This window comes from Nelumbo lutea, chromosome 4 (assembly GCF_056320005.1).
Source record: "Nelumbo lutea isolate HS-2025 chromosome 4, American lotus-T2T, whole genome shotgun sequence".
NCBI lineage: Eukaryota > Viridiplantae > Streptophyta > Magnoliopsida > Proteales > Nelumbonaceae > Nelumbo > Nelumbo lutea.
Window position 1 is genome coordinate 24673804 of NC_142687.1, and position 10509 is coordinate 24684312.

General features: G+C 38.3%; 1 protein-coding gene across 1 annotated transcript; it reads left to right on the top strand.

Moving 5' to 3' along the window:
• The first annotated feature begins 609 nt into the window (after positions 1–609).
• On the top strand, positions 610–1913 carry NUDX1 (nudix hydrolase 1). The gene is made up of 2 exons (XM_088985146.1): positions 610–850; positions 1420–1913. The coding sequence occupies exons 1-2, from the start codon at positions 712–714 to the stop codon at positions 1716–1718; spliced, it is 438 nt and encodes a 145-aa protein (XP_088841272.1). The 5' UTR covers positions 610–711; the 3' UTR covers positions 1719–1913.
• Positions 1914–10509: the final 8596 nt, after the last annotated feature.

Here is a 10509-nt window from a genome sequence, read left to right on the forward strand (position 1 = left end):
AGGGGTACTTCGAGGTGATCATCATCGAAATTGTCTTTGGGGCAGTCTTTTCTGCCTAAGTGTTGAAACGAGTTGGTTACCCTAACTCGTGAGTTGGGATAGTCTTGAAGTATTCCCTTTCAGTAGCTTGGGAGACCTCGAGCTTGCGTTGTAAAGAGTTCCCCCTATAGCGAGCTATGGCGTACTGAGCTATCCTGTAGGCTCGTTACTTAGTCACAGTGAGACTGTGGCATTGAGTTGTTACTCATGCTGAATCAGGTCGACGTCACATTGTCTCAAGGGATCGGGTCAAATGATCCTCTATCAGATGTGTCGTCCAAATGTACATTCCGTTGGAAGTTGGAACAAAGGAGCATAGCATAAGCATGCCTATGGGCTCCGTCTCTTGGCGGGGAGAGGGGGCGAAGAGGCCGTAAGAGTTGGGCAAACAGCGAGTTAACGGAGGGACACAGCCACCGTTAGTATCTTGACGTGGCATGGGCGGGAGTGGGGTGTGCCGGTGTGACTGCGTGAGCAGCCAAGATTTTCCCGGTAGAGTCGTAGCGTGCAGCCCAAGAAACCCCCAGTAAACGTAGGCACTAGGAAGGCGTAGGAGGGCTTTAAAGGAAATGTTCATTTTTCAGTAGAGGGAAAGAAGGCAGGGGCTGCCGGGCTGGGATTCACAAACTCAGGGGTGGAGGAAGGTGAAGCGGCAGTCGGTTCCATCCATCTATGGCAGGCAGTAGTGCACCAGCGCCCAGAGTAGCGGTGGTAGTGTTCGTGATGAATGGGAAAACCGTGCTCTTGGGTAGGCGGCGCTCCTCCATTGGCGACTCCACTTTCGCGCTCCCTGGTGGCCATCTCGAGTTCGGTCAGTTTTCTTCTTATTCTTCTTCTTTCTTCCATTGCTTGGTTCCCCTTCATATACGACCTTGCGCCTCGCCGGAGTGTTAGCATGCCCGTTTGGGTTTGGGAGGGCTGAAGCGTAGCTGCTTCTGACTTTCTGAAATGGACCCCTACACGGTCAGCCTATAAGTTGTCCGCTTCTCAGGTTCAGCTTCTTTGAATAGCTTATCTGGAGCACTTCAAAGCAGCTGAACCAGCCAGCTTAGTTGAATGCCTCAAGCTTCAACTCCGCCCTCCCAAACGTCCGACTTCCGATAGTCTGCGGGTATCCTATTGGCCAACGCTTATGTGAATGCGATCTTGGTGGACCAGTGGTTTTTAGTTTTTACACTCCCTTGTGCCTGGTCTTTTCTTATTCTGAGTAAACTGGCCTGAGTCTTTTCCTAATCCACCATGCCAGAGCAAAAGCACTGGAGAATCTGCAGAGTGAAATGCCTTCATTACTCACAAGTGAGCTCCAGGGCCCAAGAGCTCAGCAGTTTCCAACCATTTTGATTTTTGATTCTTGGGTTCTATCTCAAATTGTATGTTCAGGTGAGAGTTTCGAGGACTGTGCAGCAAGGGAGGTGAAGGAAGAAACTGGTCTAGACATCAAGAAGATGGAGTACCTAACAGTAACCAACAACCTCTTCTTGGAAGAAGCAAAGCCCTCTCATTATGTTACCATATTCATTCGTGCAGTCTTGAAAGATCCCAGCCAAGTTCCTCAAAACCTCGAGCCCAACAAATGTGATGGATGGGACTGGTTCGATTGGAATAACCTCCCCCAACCACTCTTTCGACCTCTCAAGGCTATGGCTGAAAGCGGTTTCAATCCGTTCCCCTCCCGCTAAACAATTTGATCTTCTAGTTAGTTGCAGCCCCCTATTTGAGATGAAATATAGGCTATATAGTCAAGTTTAACATAATAGTACCAAATTCAGAATGTGCGAATGTAACGTAATACTTTATTCTGCCGCTTAATTGTGACTTCAATCAACTGGGTTGTGTATGAATCCATTTTGCAATATCACTTCCCTTTTACAGAATCTAATGGTGGTCATCTAATTGGGTTCTCATCTATAGTGCGTTGACTAGCCTATGGCAAAAGAATAAAAGGTACTGTGAGTCATTTAATTTGTTTGTTTATTTATTTTTTTCTCTCTCAATATAAGACTGGAAGCTTCTTTTTCAATAAAAGGCTGACGCAATATGCAGAAACCATTAACAATTGTGGTGGTCCTTGAATTAAGAGACTATTTAGAAGTTAGAAAAATAAGGCTTCCAAAGCTTTTAGGGTTGAGTCTACTAGCAACAGACATTTTTCCACAAGCTCAAATGAAATACTACAGTGGCAAATGGCTTCTGTATTTTGTGGTGAAAAATTACAACAATTGAGAGCACGCCCTGAATGTCTAATTGTAACTTTGACTGGCCCATTCTCCATGAGAAAGGGAGGGCGTGAGGGAGGACATGGTTGTATCATGGAGATAAAGAGTCTGCGGTCAAGGAAAAGGCAACTACAGAAGCTGACCTTCTACCAGTGTTAGGATTTTGGGAGAAGAGCAAATGGGAGAGTTTGCTGGGCAAGCATCAGGTTTGAAAGAATTTACTGACCTATTTATCTATTGAAGTCACTTTAAGTGAGCCAAATGAAGCATACATATACATGAGTTCACATCTTGCAACTTCCAATGAAACACAGGGATGCCAGCCAATAAACGAAAATCAGATCACTTTGGCGTCTTGAATCTAAATAAGAGGGAATCATATGCCTGTCTTTCATTGGGAGATCACAAGATAATGCAGTGTCACAGCAGGTGTGAACTTCATAGTCCATATACAGGAGGAAGAGAAAATATAGGTAAGGTTGACCTCATAGGTATAGATAATACAGTAGGATTGTGTTGTTCAAGAGGAGGATTCTGTCTTCAACTAACTAGAATATGAGTAGCTGCCATTTTAGAGATTGACCTCAATAGTTCTGGAGACTGGAGTTTGTAAGGTTAAAAAATAAATCTGGGTTTTGTGTATGAATGAGTTGGTTCTTTATTGTTTATTTGCAGTATGAGTATCTGTAGTCAATTTGTTGCTTTTAAGGTTTTACCTATGACTCTATTTTTTCCCACTGTTAATTTTCTTGAATATGTAGTTAAGATTTACTTCTATGGCTGTGGATTCAATCACGAGAACATCCGAAAAAATAGGTTAGTAATTCTGTTTGGATGATATTTACTTGGCAAATCTTGCCTTTCACATGCAAGTGTTTCTCAATGGATAACTAACCAAATCTGAATAGAACGGATTGGTGAAACAGGATTCATGTAGGCGACCCCATATAGTTGCTATAAGGCATGGATGGTGATGATGATCTAAATGCATGGTTCATATAATGAATGATGTGATAAAATTCAGACCATTTTTTGTGCTTTTCATATTCGGTACATTTAGAAATATCAAATTTTGGAACATTCAAAAGTTACTGGTTCTGATACTTTGTAAAGATATCATGTTTGCATATTTAGAGATTTTTGCCCAAACTGCTTTTGAATGTGTTCCATCTTCATTTATGAACTATGGGTTTTTGGGGCAGGTCACTTTGTGTGTTGCATTTCATTCTACACTGCAAAATTATTCTGTAATCTGTAGCAGTTTTTGCCTTATGATCATAATCTTCTTGCCACATTAATATGCACTATTGAAGCGTTTATTACTTAATTGTAATTATAAGCATTGGGGGGTGGAGTCGACCTGGACTGAGGCTTCATCTATCCACTCTGTAGATTGGGCTTCAATAATTATTTTGATGATCTTGACATAGTCTCAACAAGCTTGGTCCTCAATGAAATCTTAAGATTTTAGTGAGATCTTAATCATATTTCACAGCAATGGTTCAAAGAATTATTTTCTCCATTTTGATAACAAAATTAGAAAAAATGTTCTGTTCATTGGAATGAGCTCCGGGGCCTGATTTGCACTATGTTTATGAAAAATAAGGCCAACTTTCATGCAAACTATGCAATATTGTAAGAAAAAGGTAATTCCTTCTACCTTTCAAAACAAATATTGTAATCCCTTTGATGGATATGCTGGAGCCCTATAAAATGCAAACTTTTGTTAATACCAAAAAATTCATACTTTCATGGAAAATATATCAGTAAATCTTGGGGATATTGCAAGTGGACTTGAAACTTTATTGTTCTTTCATTAGCAATGGAAATTGAGGAGAGAAGTCTGAAAGAGGGAAATTCTAGAGAGAAGCTAAAAACTAGGTTTGTCGTTCATCAATCATCATTTTAGAACTTTACTCTTTCCATTTAATTTATAAATCCATTCATTTTAGAACAAAAGAGTTTGATGCCTCACATAATAAATGGAATGGAACACCCAGCAACATAACAAGGTAATTGAATCCAAGTACTAAATGGTTCTATTTTACATTTTCAGTACATTTTATGTTGTATAGCTATCTTGGTAATTCAGTCTGTTTTGGTAGTCTTGGTATATCACTATTATCAGTCTTCATGTTACTTGTGTTATCCATCATGGAAGTTAATTATTTTTATAAATATGCATTCTGGCAATTTATTTTATGCAATGGAGTTTATATTCATAATTTTCACTCCTTTCCTCATGTGCTCTTAATCTTATTCCTATCCTCAGTTCTCTCTCAAGAGATATTTCTTCATAGCTTAAAATCATTTGTGTAATGCTGATTCACTTATATATCCTCAGTTCTCTCTCAAGAGATATTTCTTCATAGCTTAAAATCATTTGTGTAATGCTGATTCACTTATATTCTGTCTTGAGAATTTTATCCAGAAAAGGATGATAAACTTTTAGGGGTTACAGATATGAGAGAAAATCGATGAAACAGAAAATCTGCAGCTGAAACCAGTCCTCAAGAGGATGTTGAATTTCCAGCAAGTAAACCACACCCTGCAAATTGGCCTAAAAACATTGTATGGCTTCATTGGGAACTTTAAGTTTGATTCATAAAAGAAGTCAACAGAAGTCACTGATGAAGGCGTTACTAAGGATTACAGAGAAGCCAAAAGAAGTCCTGGCTCCCCAGGACGGAGCCAGGGCAGGGCGTGATGGAGGGGGCCATCCCCCTCCCCTTTCTCTTGTGCCTTTAAAATCCCCACAATGCCCATTTAAATCTCCACTATATTATGGTCCCCCTACCCATGTTTACTAGCTTTTGGCCCCATCAGGAAAAAAAAAATCCTAGGTTCGCCCTTGCTCACCCCCAACACCTTTAGATAGTGGCTTTTGTTCTGGTTAAAGACTTGAAAGGTTTAGCGGTCAAAGATATTCCAATACCAAGAAGCCCAAGTCTAAGGAGTATCTTGTGTAGTACAAGATGGCAACAAAGCAGGTTTGAGGAGGGTTTTGTAAATTCTAGGCACTACCCCACCTCCCTAAACCTCCCAATACATGCCCTCCCCAAAACATGTAGCAGGTTGGATTTTCAAAACCCAAATTCTCCCATGTGAAAATGCAAAACCCTCCTTTACCCTATTATTTGAAGGTGCTTAGGTCTAGAACCCACATTTAATTTCTTATTATTTCTTGTTATATATAATAAACAATTAAAATAGCATGAACAAATATAAAAATTTCAATTATTTGATTAAGTATGTAAAAAACACAAACTATCAATTATCTTTTACATAAATTTCAAAAAATTATTACATTCAATTTATCAAAAAAAATTATTACATTCAACATCTAGTACATAATTTCATAAGCCTTCCAACAATATGCAGGTTGGGGAGGGTTGGGTTTAGCCTAATACCAATCCTGTCCCAAAATCCATTTTTCAAGGGAAAAAAAAACCTTCCCACGTTTGGGGTGGGTTCGAGCCAAAGCCAAGCTGAATGCCTAGCTATTTGAGCTTGGCTCACCAAAACAATGTTAGGCTTGAGCTTGAGCCCGACCATGAACCAAGCTTCCTAAAAAAAATAAAACCTAAAAATTTAAAATTTATTTTTTATCTTGCATACAAAAAATTAAGAATTATAAAATTATTTATTATCGTACATGTAAAAATAAAAATATTATATATAATATTTATTATTATAAACATAGATTAGGCTTGCAAGCCTCATGAACCAAGCTTTACTAGGCTAAAGCTTTGCTTGAAGCTTGATTTAAACTGAACCGAGTTGAGCTCCAATAGTTGGTGAAAAGTTCGATTCGCTTTAATCCCTCTCAGCCGGGTAGGGTAGAAAATGGAAATTGCCATCCCTACACGAGTAACCCTTTTGCCCATGAAGATTTTATATTTAAACTTATTTGTGAATTACTTGGCCTTAAAATTGAATGGGATTGTCAACAAGGACAAAACCAATGCTTATTGTGAATTATCTAATAATTAATCCCCCCTTGATTCTTGGTGCAGAAATCTCACATAAAGTCTTCTTAATGTGTCAATTATCATCAATTTATCTCGTGCAATTGGGGTGAAGAAATCTTTTTCTGCTTGAAAAGATTATAGCCATAAACTATATGGGAAAACGTGCCTGTTATCATTGTATCTTTGAGAGTTTTTACAGAGAACCAACACACAGCCTTGTACTGTTTACACACAGACCAAATACTGCTTAATCCACTATTTTTGGAAATGTGCGCCATGAGTCATGACTTGCCTTTTACAGCAAAGGGTTACGTTGGATGTTAATGATAGTGATGGCCTTTTTATTTCTTTCTTGTTTCCTATAAGGCTATAACCCTAGCCCTAGTCCTTTTGTTGGTGGATCTAGGCAGAGGAACAAAAGTTCAGAGTCTTGTGAAGTCTCAACGTCATCCAACATGTTGATTCCATATTGAGTGCAACGGTAGTTTTTGATTAATTTTTAGGATAAAAATAAGGAAAGAAGTATTCAAACAGTTTTTGAATAGAAATAAGAGATTGAAAAATCAAAATAAAAATTCTTCTGCTAAATTCTTTTCTTACTCTAATTAATCTGAAAGAAAGTTGTTAAAGATTTAAGCTTTCTACAACTCCTCTGTTTTGAGCAGTCCGTTGAGAATGGTCGGATTGAATCACCGCCTCTGTTCGTTTCCTTCCTCTTTGTGGAAGAACAGAGTTCAATCGACCGACCAACCATGCCCCCTTTTTTCTTCTTGTTCTTCTTCCTCTCATCCTCTCTATCATTCTCATCCTCCCTTCTCTTTTTCCCTCTCTCCCTTTTTCTCTACCACCACTGGAAAGGAAATTTGATCGAGCAAGTCTTAGGCTGCATTTGGCATTCCTTATTTGAAGAACTTATCCTTGCTGTTAAAAACTTAGTGTTTTTAGGGGTTTTTTAACTACAAAAAGAATACAACGTTACCATTCTATAACCCTGTTAAAATTATCTTGAAATGTGAATATTAATGTAAAATACGCTAAACTTCTGAGTATTCACTTCTCTTTCCTATACTGTTAAGTTAGATTTGACTGAATTGATGAGCAAACGGAAAAAAGATGACATTACTTATACACACGATTTTACATGCAAGAAGGGACAGAATTGGGTTTGTAAAAAATTCACCCAAAAATGATGTCCATTTGGAAAAGTAGGAGGTTTCAGAATTTAGGAGTTTGGAAAGTATAAATGCATACAAAATAATACAAAACTTAAGGTTTTGCATTCTACATATTTATATTTATACTCCTTTCAAACTGAGCCTAAGTAAAAATGTCAAAAAAGGTTTTATATTTTATCCTAATTTTTATTTTGGGTAAAATATAAAAACCTCCCTTCAAATTTCTGACAATCATAAAACATCTCCTATAGTTTTATTTTAACAAAATCCTCCCTTAAATTTTTTAAAAACTCAACAAAACCACCTTTCAATCACTGATCCAAATGAAAAATGTTAAACCCATGCATCAAATGTTTTTAAATACCCATTTTTAAATCAGTTTATATATTTCTTGTCTTTTGTCACGACTAGTGTTGACCTCACTCAGTTTTGCTTGCTCCCCCTCACCACCTTCGAATCTGACCACTATGGGGCTCTTGATTTAGTCTAGGGATAGCTTGGTCAAGGAGATTGTGAGGAAGCCATCCTCTAGTTTGACCTTCACCGACTCTATAACATTTTCTATTAGCTAAAACTACCTTTAGAACTTGTGAAGATGTGGAATCGTAAGAGTTTCCTGTCACGGATTGTTGGAACAGCCTCTAGAACTTGCGAAGATGTGTAGTTGTAAGAGTTTTCTGTCACGAACTGTCTGAATTGCCTCTAGAACTTCTACAGGTGGCTTTAAAAAATTGACGGTAATAGCCAATTTTGGTGAAGTTTGATTAAACTTTCCTAGCAAACTACAGGTTCCGCCGAACATTCATTGCTTCCGATGAAAATGAATTCAGTGAACCTTGAAGAGAAAGAGATGAGTCTCTGGCGATGATTAGCCGATGACTATTCTTTATGTTCTCTTTCACTCATGGCCTTTACGTTTTTATCGTTGAAAATTTGAGTGTCCTTGGTAAAAGCATTAACTCTATGTTTGTCCACAGAAACCAGAAATGAAGGCAGAACCCCAAATTTTCCAAAAATATTTCAAACGAATTCTAAGATCAATTTATCTTTTTTCCAACATGAGACACCTAGTTCCTTGTTGTCCAGTCATCCCTTTTTTTTTGACTTATGTTTAGTGTCTTCTTCGTTTACTCTTCTTTTGCATTTTGAACTCCAAGGAGTTATTTGAACAGATGTTCCTCTCTATCAGTAGAAGATTTTGCTTTGAACGTTCTTATCTCCCCTAACAAATGGTTTATCTATGGATTTTACCCAGTGGGCACAAACCATACAACTTCTCAATCTGGTATACCAACTTAATGGACAAGACTGTTGTATTGATGGCCAACCGAGACAGACCCGTCAATGGTCATCGATCCAAAGTTTCGCTGCATAGGGATGGGAAAATGGTGCTTATCGATGCTTACGGCTTAATTGTCTGGTCCAGTAACACATCCAATGTCGATGCTTACTGTTTCCCAGTACCCGTCCAACGTTGATACTAGGAATTTCGTTCAGCAACGGGAACTGTACTCTAATTTCTCCTTCATTATAGGAGGAAGCATGGTGGAGAGGTATGGGAATAAAATAAAAGAAAAAAAAAAGGTAGAGAGGGGAAGAAGGAAAAAAAAAAGAAATGTATAGATAATGGAAGAAAAAGGGAAGAGGGAATCTAGAGATTCAGACCTACTTGACGGATGAAAAACAGAGGATGATCGGTAGAAGCAAAGAGGCGGTCGCTTCAAGTTACAAATGGAAGGAATTGAGGGAAGAAGAGAGAGAGAGAGAGAGAAATGGGGACCATAGTTGCAGTAGTGGTATGAGGTGGTCATAGTAGCTTAGCTACTGCTGTTGTTCGATTAGATGAAATCGGTAAACGAGGGGGTGTTTGCAATGACAGAAGAAAGTCAAACGATGGGAAATGAGGAGGAAGGGGGGGGGGGGGAGAGAGAGAGAGAGAGAGAGAGAGAGAGAGAGAGAAAAAGGATGGCCGGAGGTGGAGATTGAATTCAATCACCGTCGTTGTGTGTTTCAGTCAAGGATAAGGGAATGATGAATAATGCTATTTCGTGTTGGTGGAGAAAGAAAGAAAGAGGAGGGGGGAGTGCACCGCCATTCCGGTGCTTCATGAGGAAGAAGATGAACAGTGTTCGAGCTGATTATGAAATTGCTGCGGTAGGGGTATTTTAGTAAAAACAGAGTATATTATTTCGTAAAAGGGGACAATAGGTATTTTGGAAAAATTAGTCTTAGTCATTGAGGGAAGAAAGGTATTGTCAATTTTTTCAAAAAATAAAGGAGAGGTTTTTGTTACAATAAAACTATAGGAGAGGTTTTTGTTACAATAAAACTATAGGAGAGGTTTTTATGATTGTCTAAACTTCAGAGGAGATTTTTGTATTTTATCCTTTTTATTTTTAATCCAATCCACCCCTCTCAATACCCAAATAGCCTTGACCAACATTGTGAAATAGCTTGTTTAAATGACTGTTTATAAATAAGTCTCAAAAATCAAACACTGGGGCATTTAATAATTGAGATAATGTCTGAATGGTATACTTGATATTGATTGTTTATTTGGAAAACCACAAGTCTTCCAAACCATAACGTAATTAGCAGATGCTGATGGTTTAATTATCTCAGCTTCAGTTAATTTGCAGATCAACAATGATAGTTAGTTGATCTACAAATTTAGGTTTAGGTAGGTGAGAGAAGAAGAAATTGTACAATAGTAATTAATGTAACAATTTAAGCTTTGTTAACTAGCTCCATGTTCCAGTGTAATGAATCGTAAAAATTCAACTAGGTTGACACTCTCAAGAGATCTGATGAGCATCATGACGATGAAACTAGGCATTCAATAGGTTGGGTCCCTCCGACATAGATTCCCCAACAACTAGGTTCAAAGATTATCATTGAAACATTAAGTATTTTGTGTAAGGGATCACCCTCATTGAACCTATTGAATCATGGACGTTGGATGTGGATGGTCCCACAAAATGGGCGACAAACATGAAGGTGACAAACCTATTGAATCATGGACGTTGGTTGGGAATTCCAATAAGGTGACAAACATGAAGCAACAGCATCACAAGAGTTGGAGAATAAGGCAAAGTTTGGTTTGCTGTT

Excerpts from the sequence above, each read along its gene's own strand:
- NUDX1 (XM_088985146.1), top strand. The coding sequence starts at position 712 with ATGGCAGGCAGTAGTGCACCAGCGCCCAGAGTAGCGGTGGTAGTGTTC. Across the intron at positions 851-1,419 it reads TGGTGGCCATCTCGAGTTCG|GTGAGAGTTTCGAGGACTGT; the intron begins GTCAGTTTTCTT and ends TTGTATGTTCAG.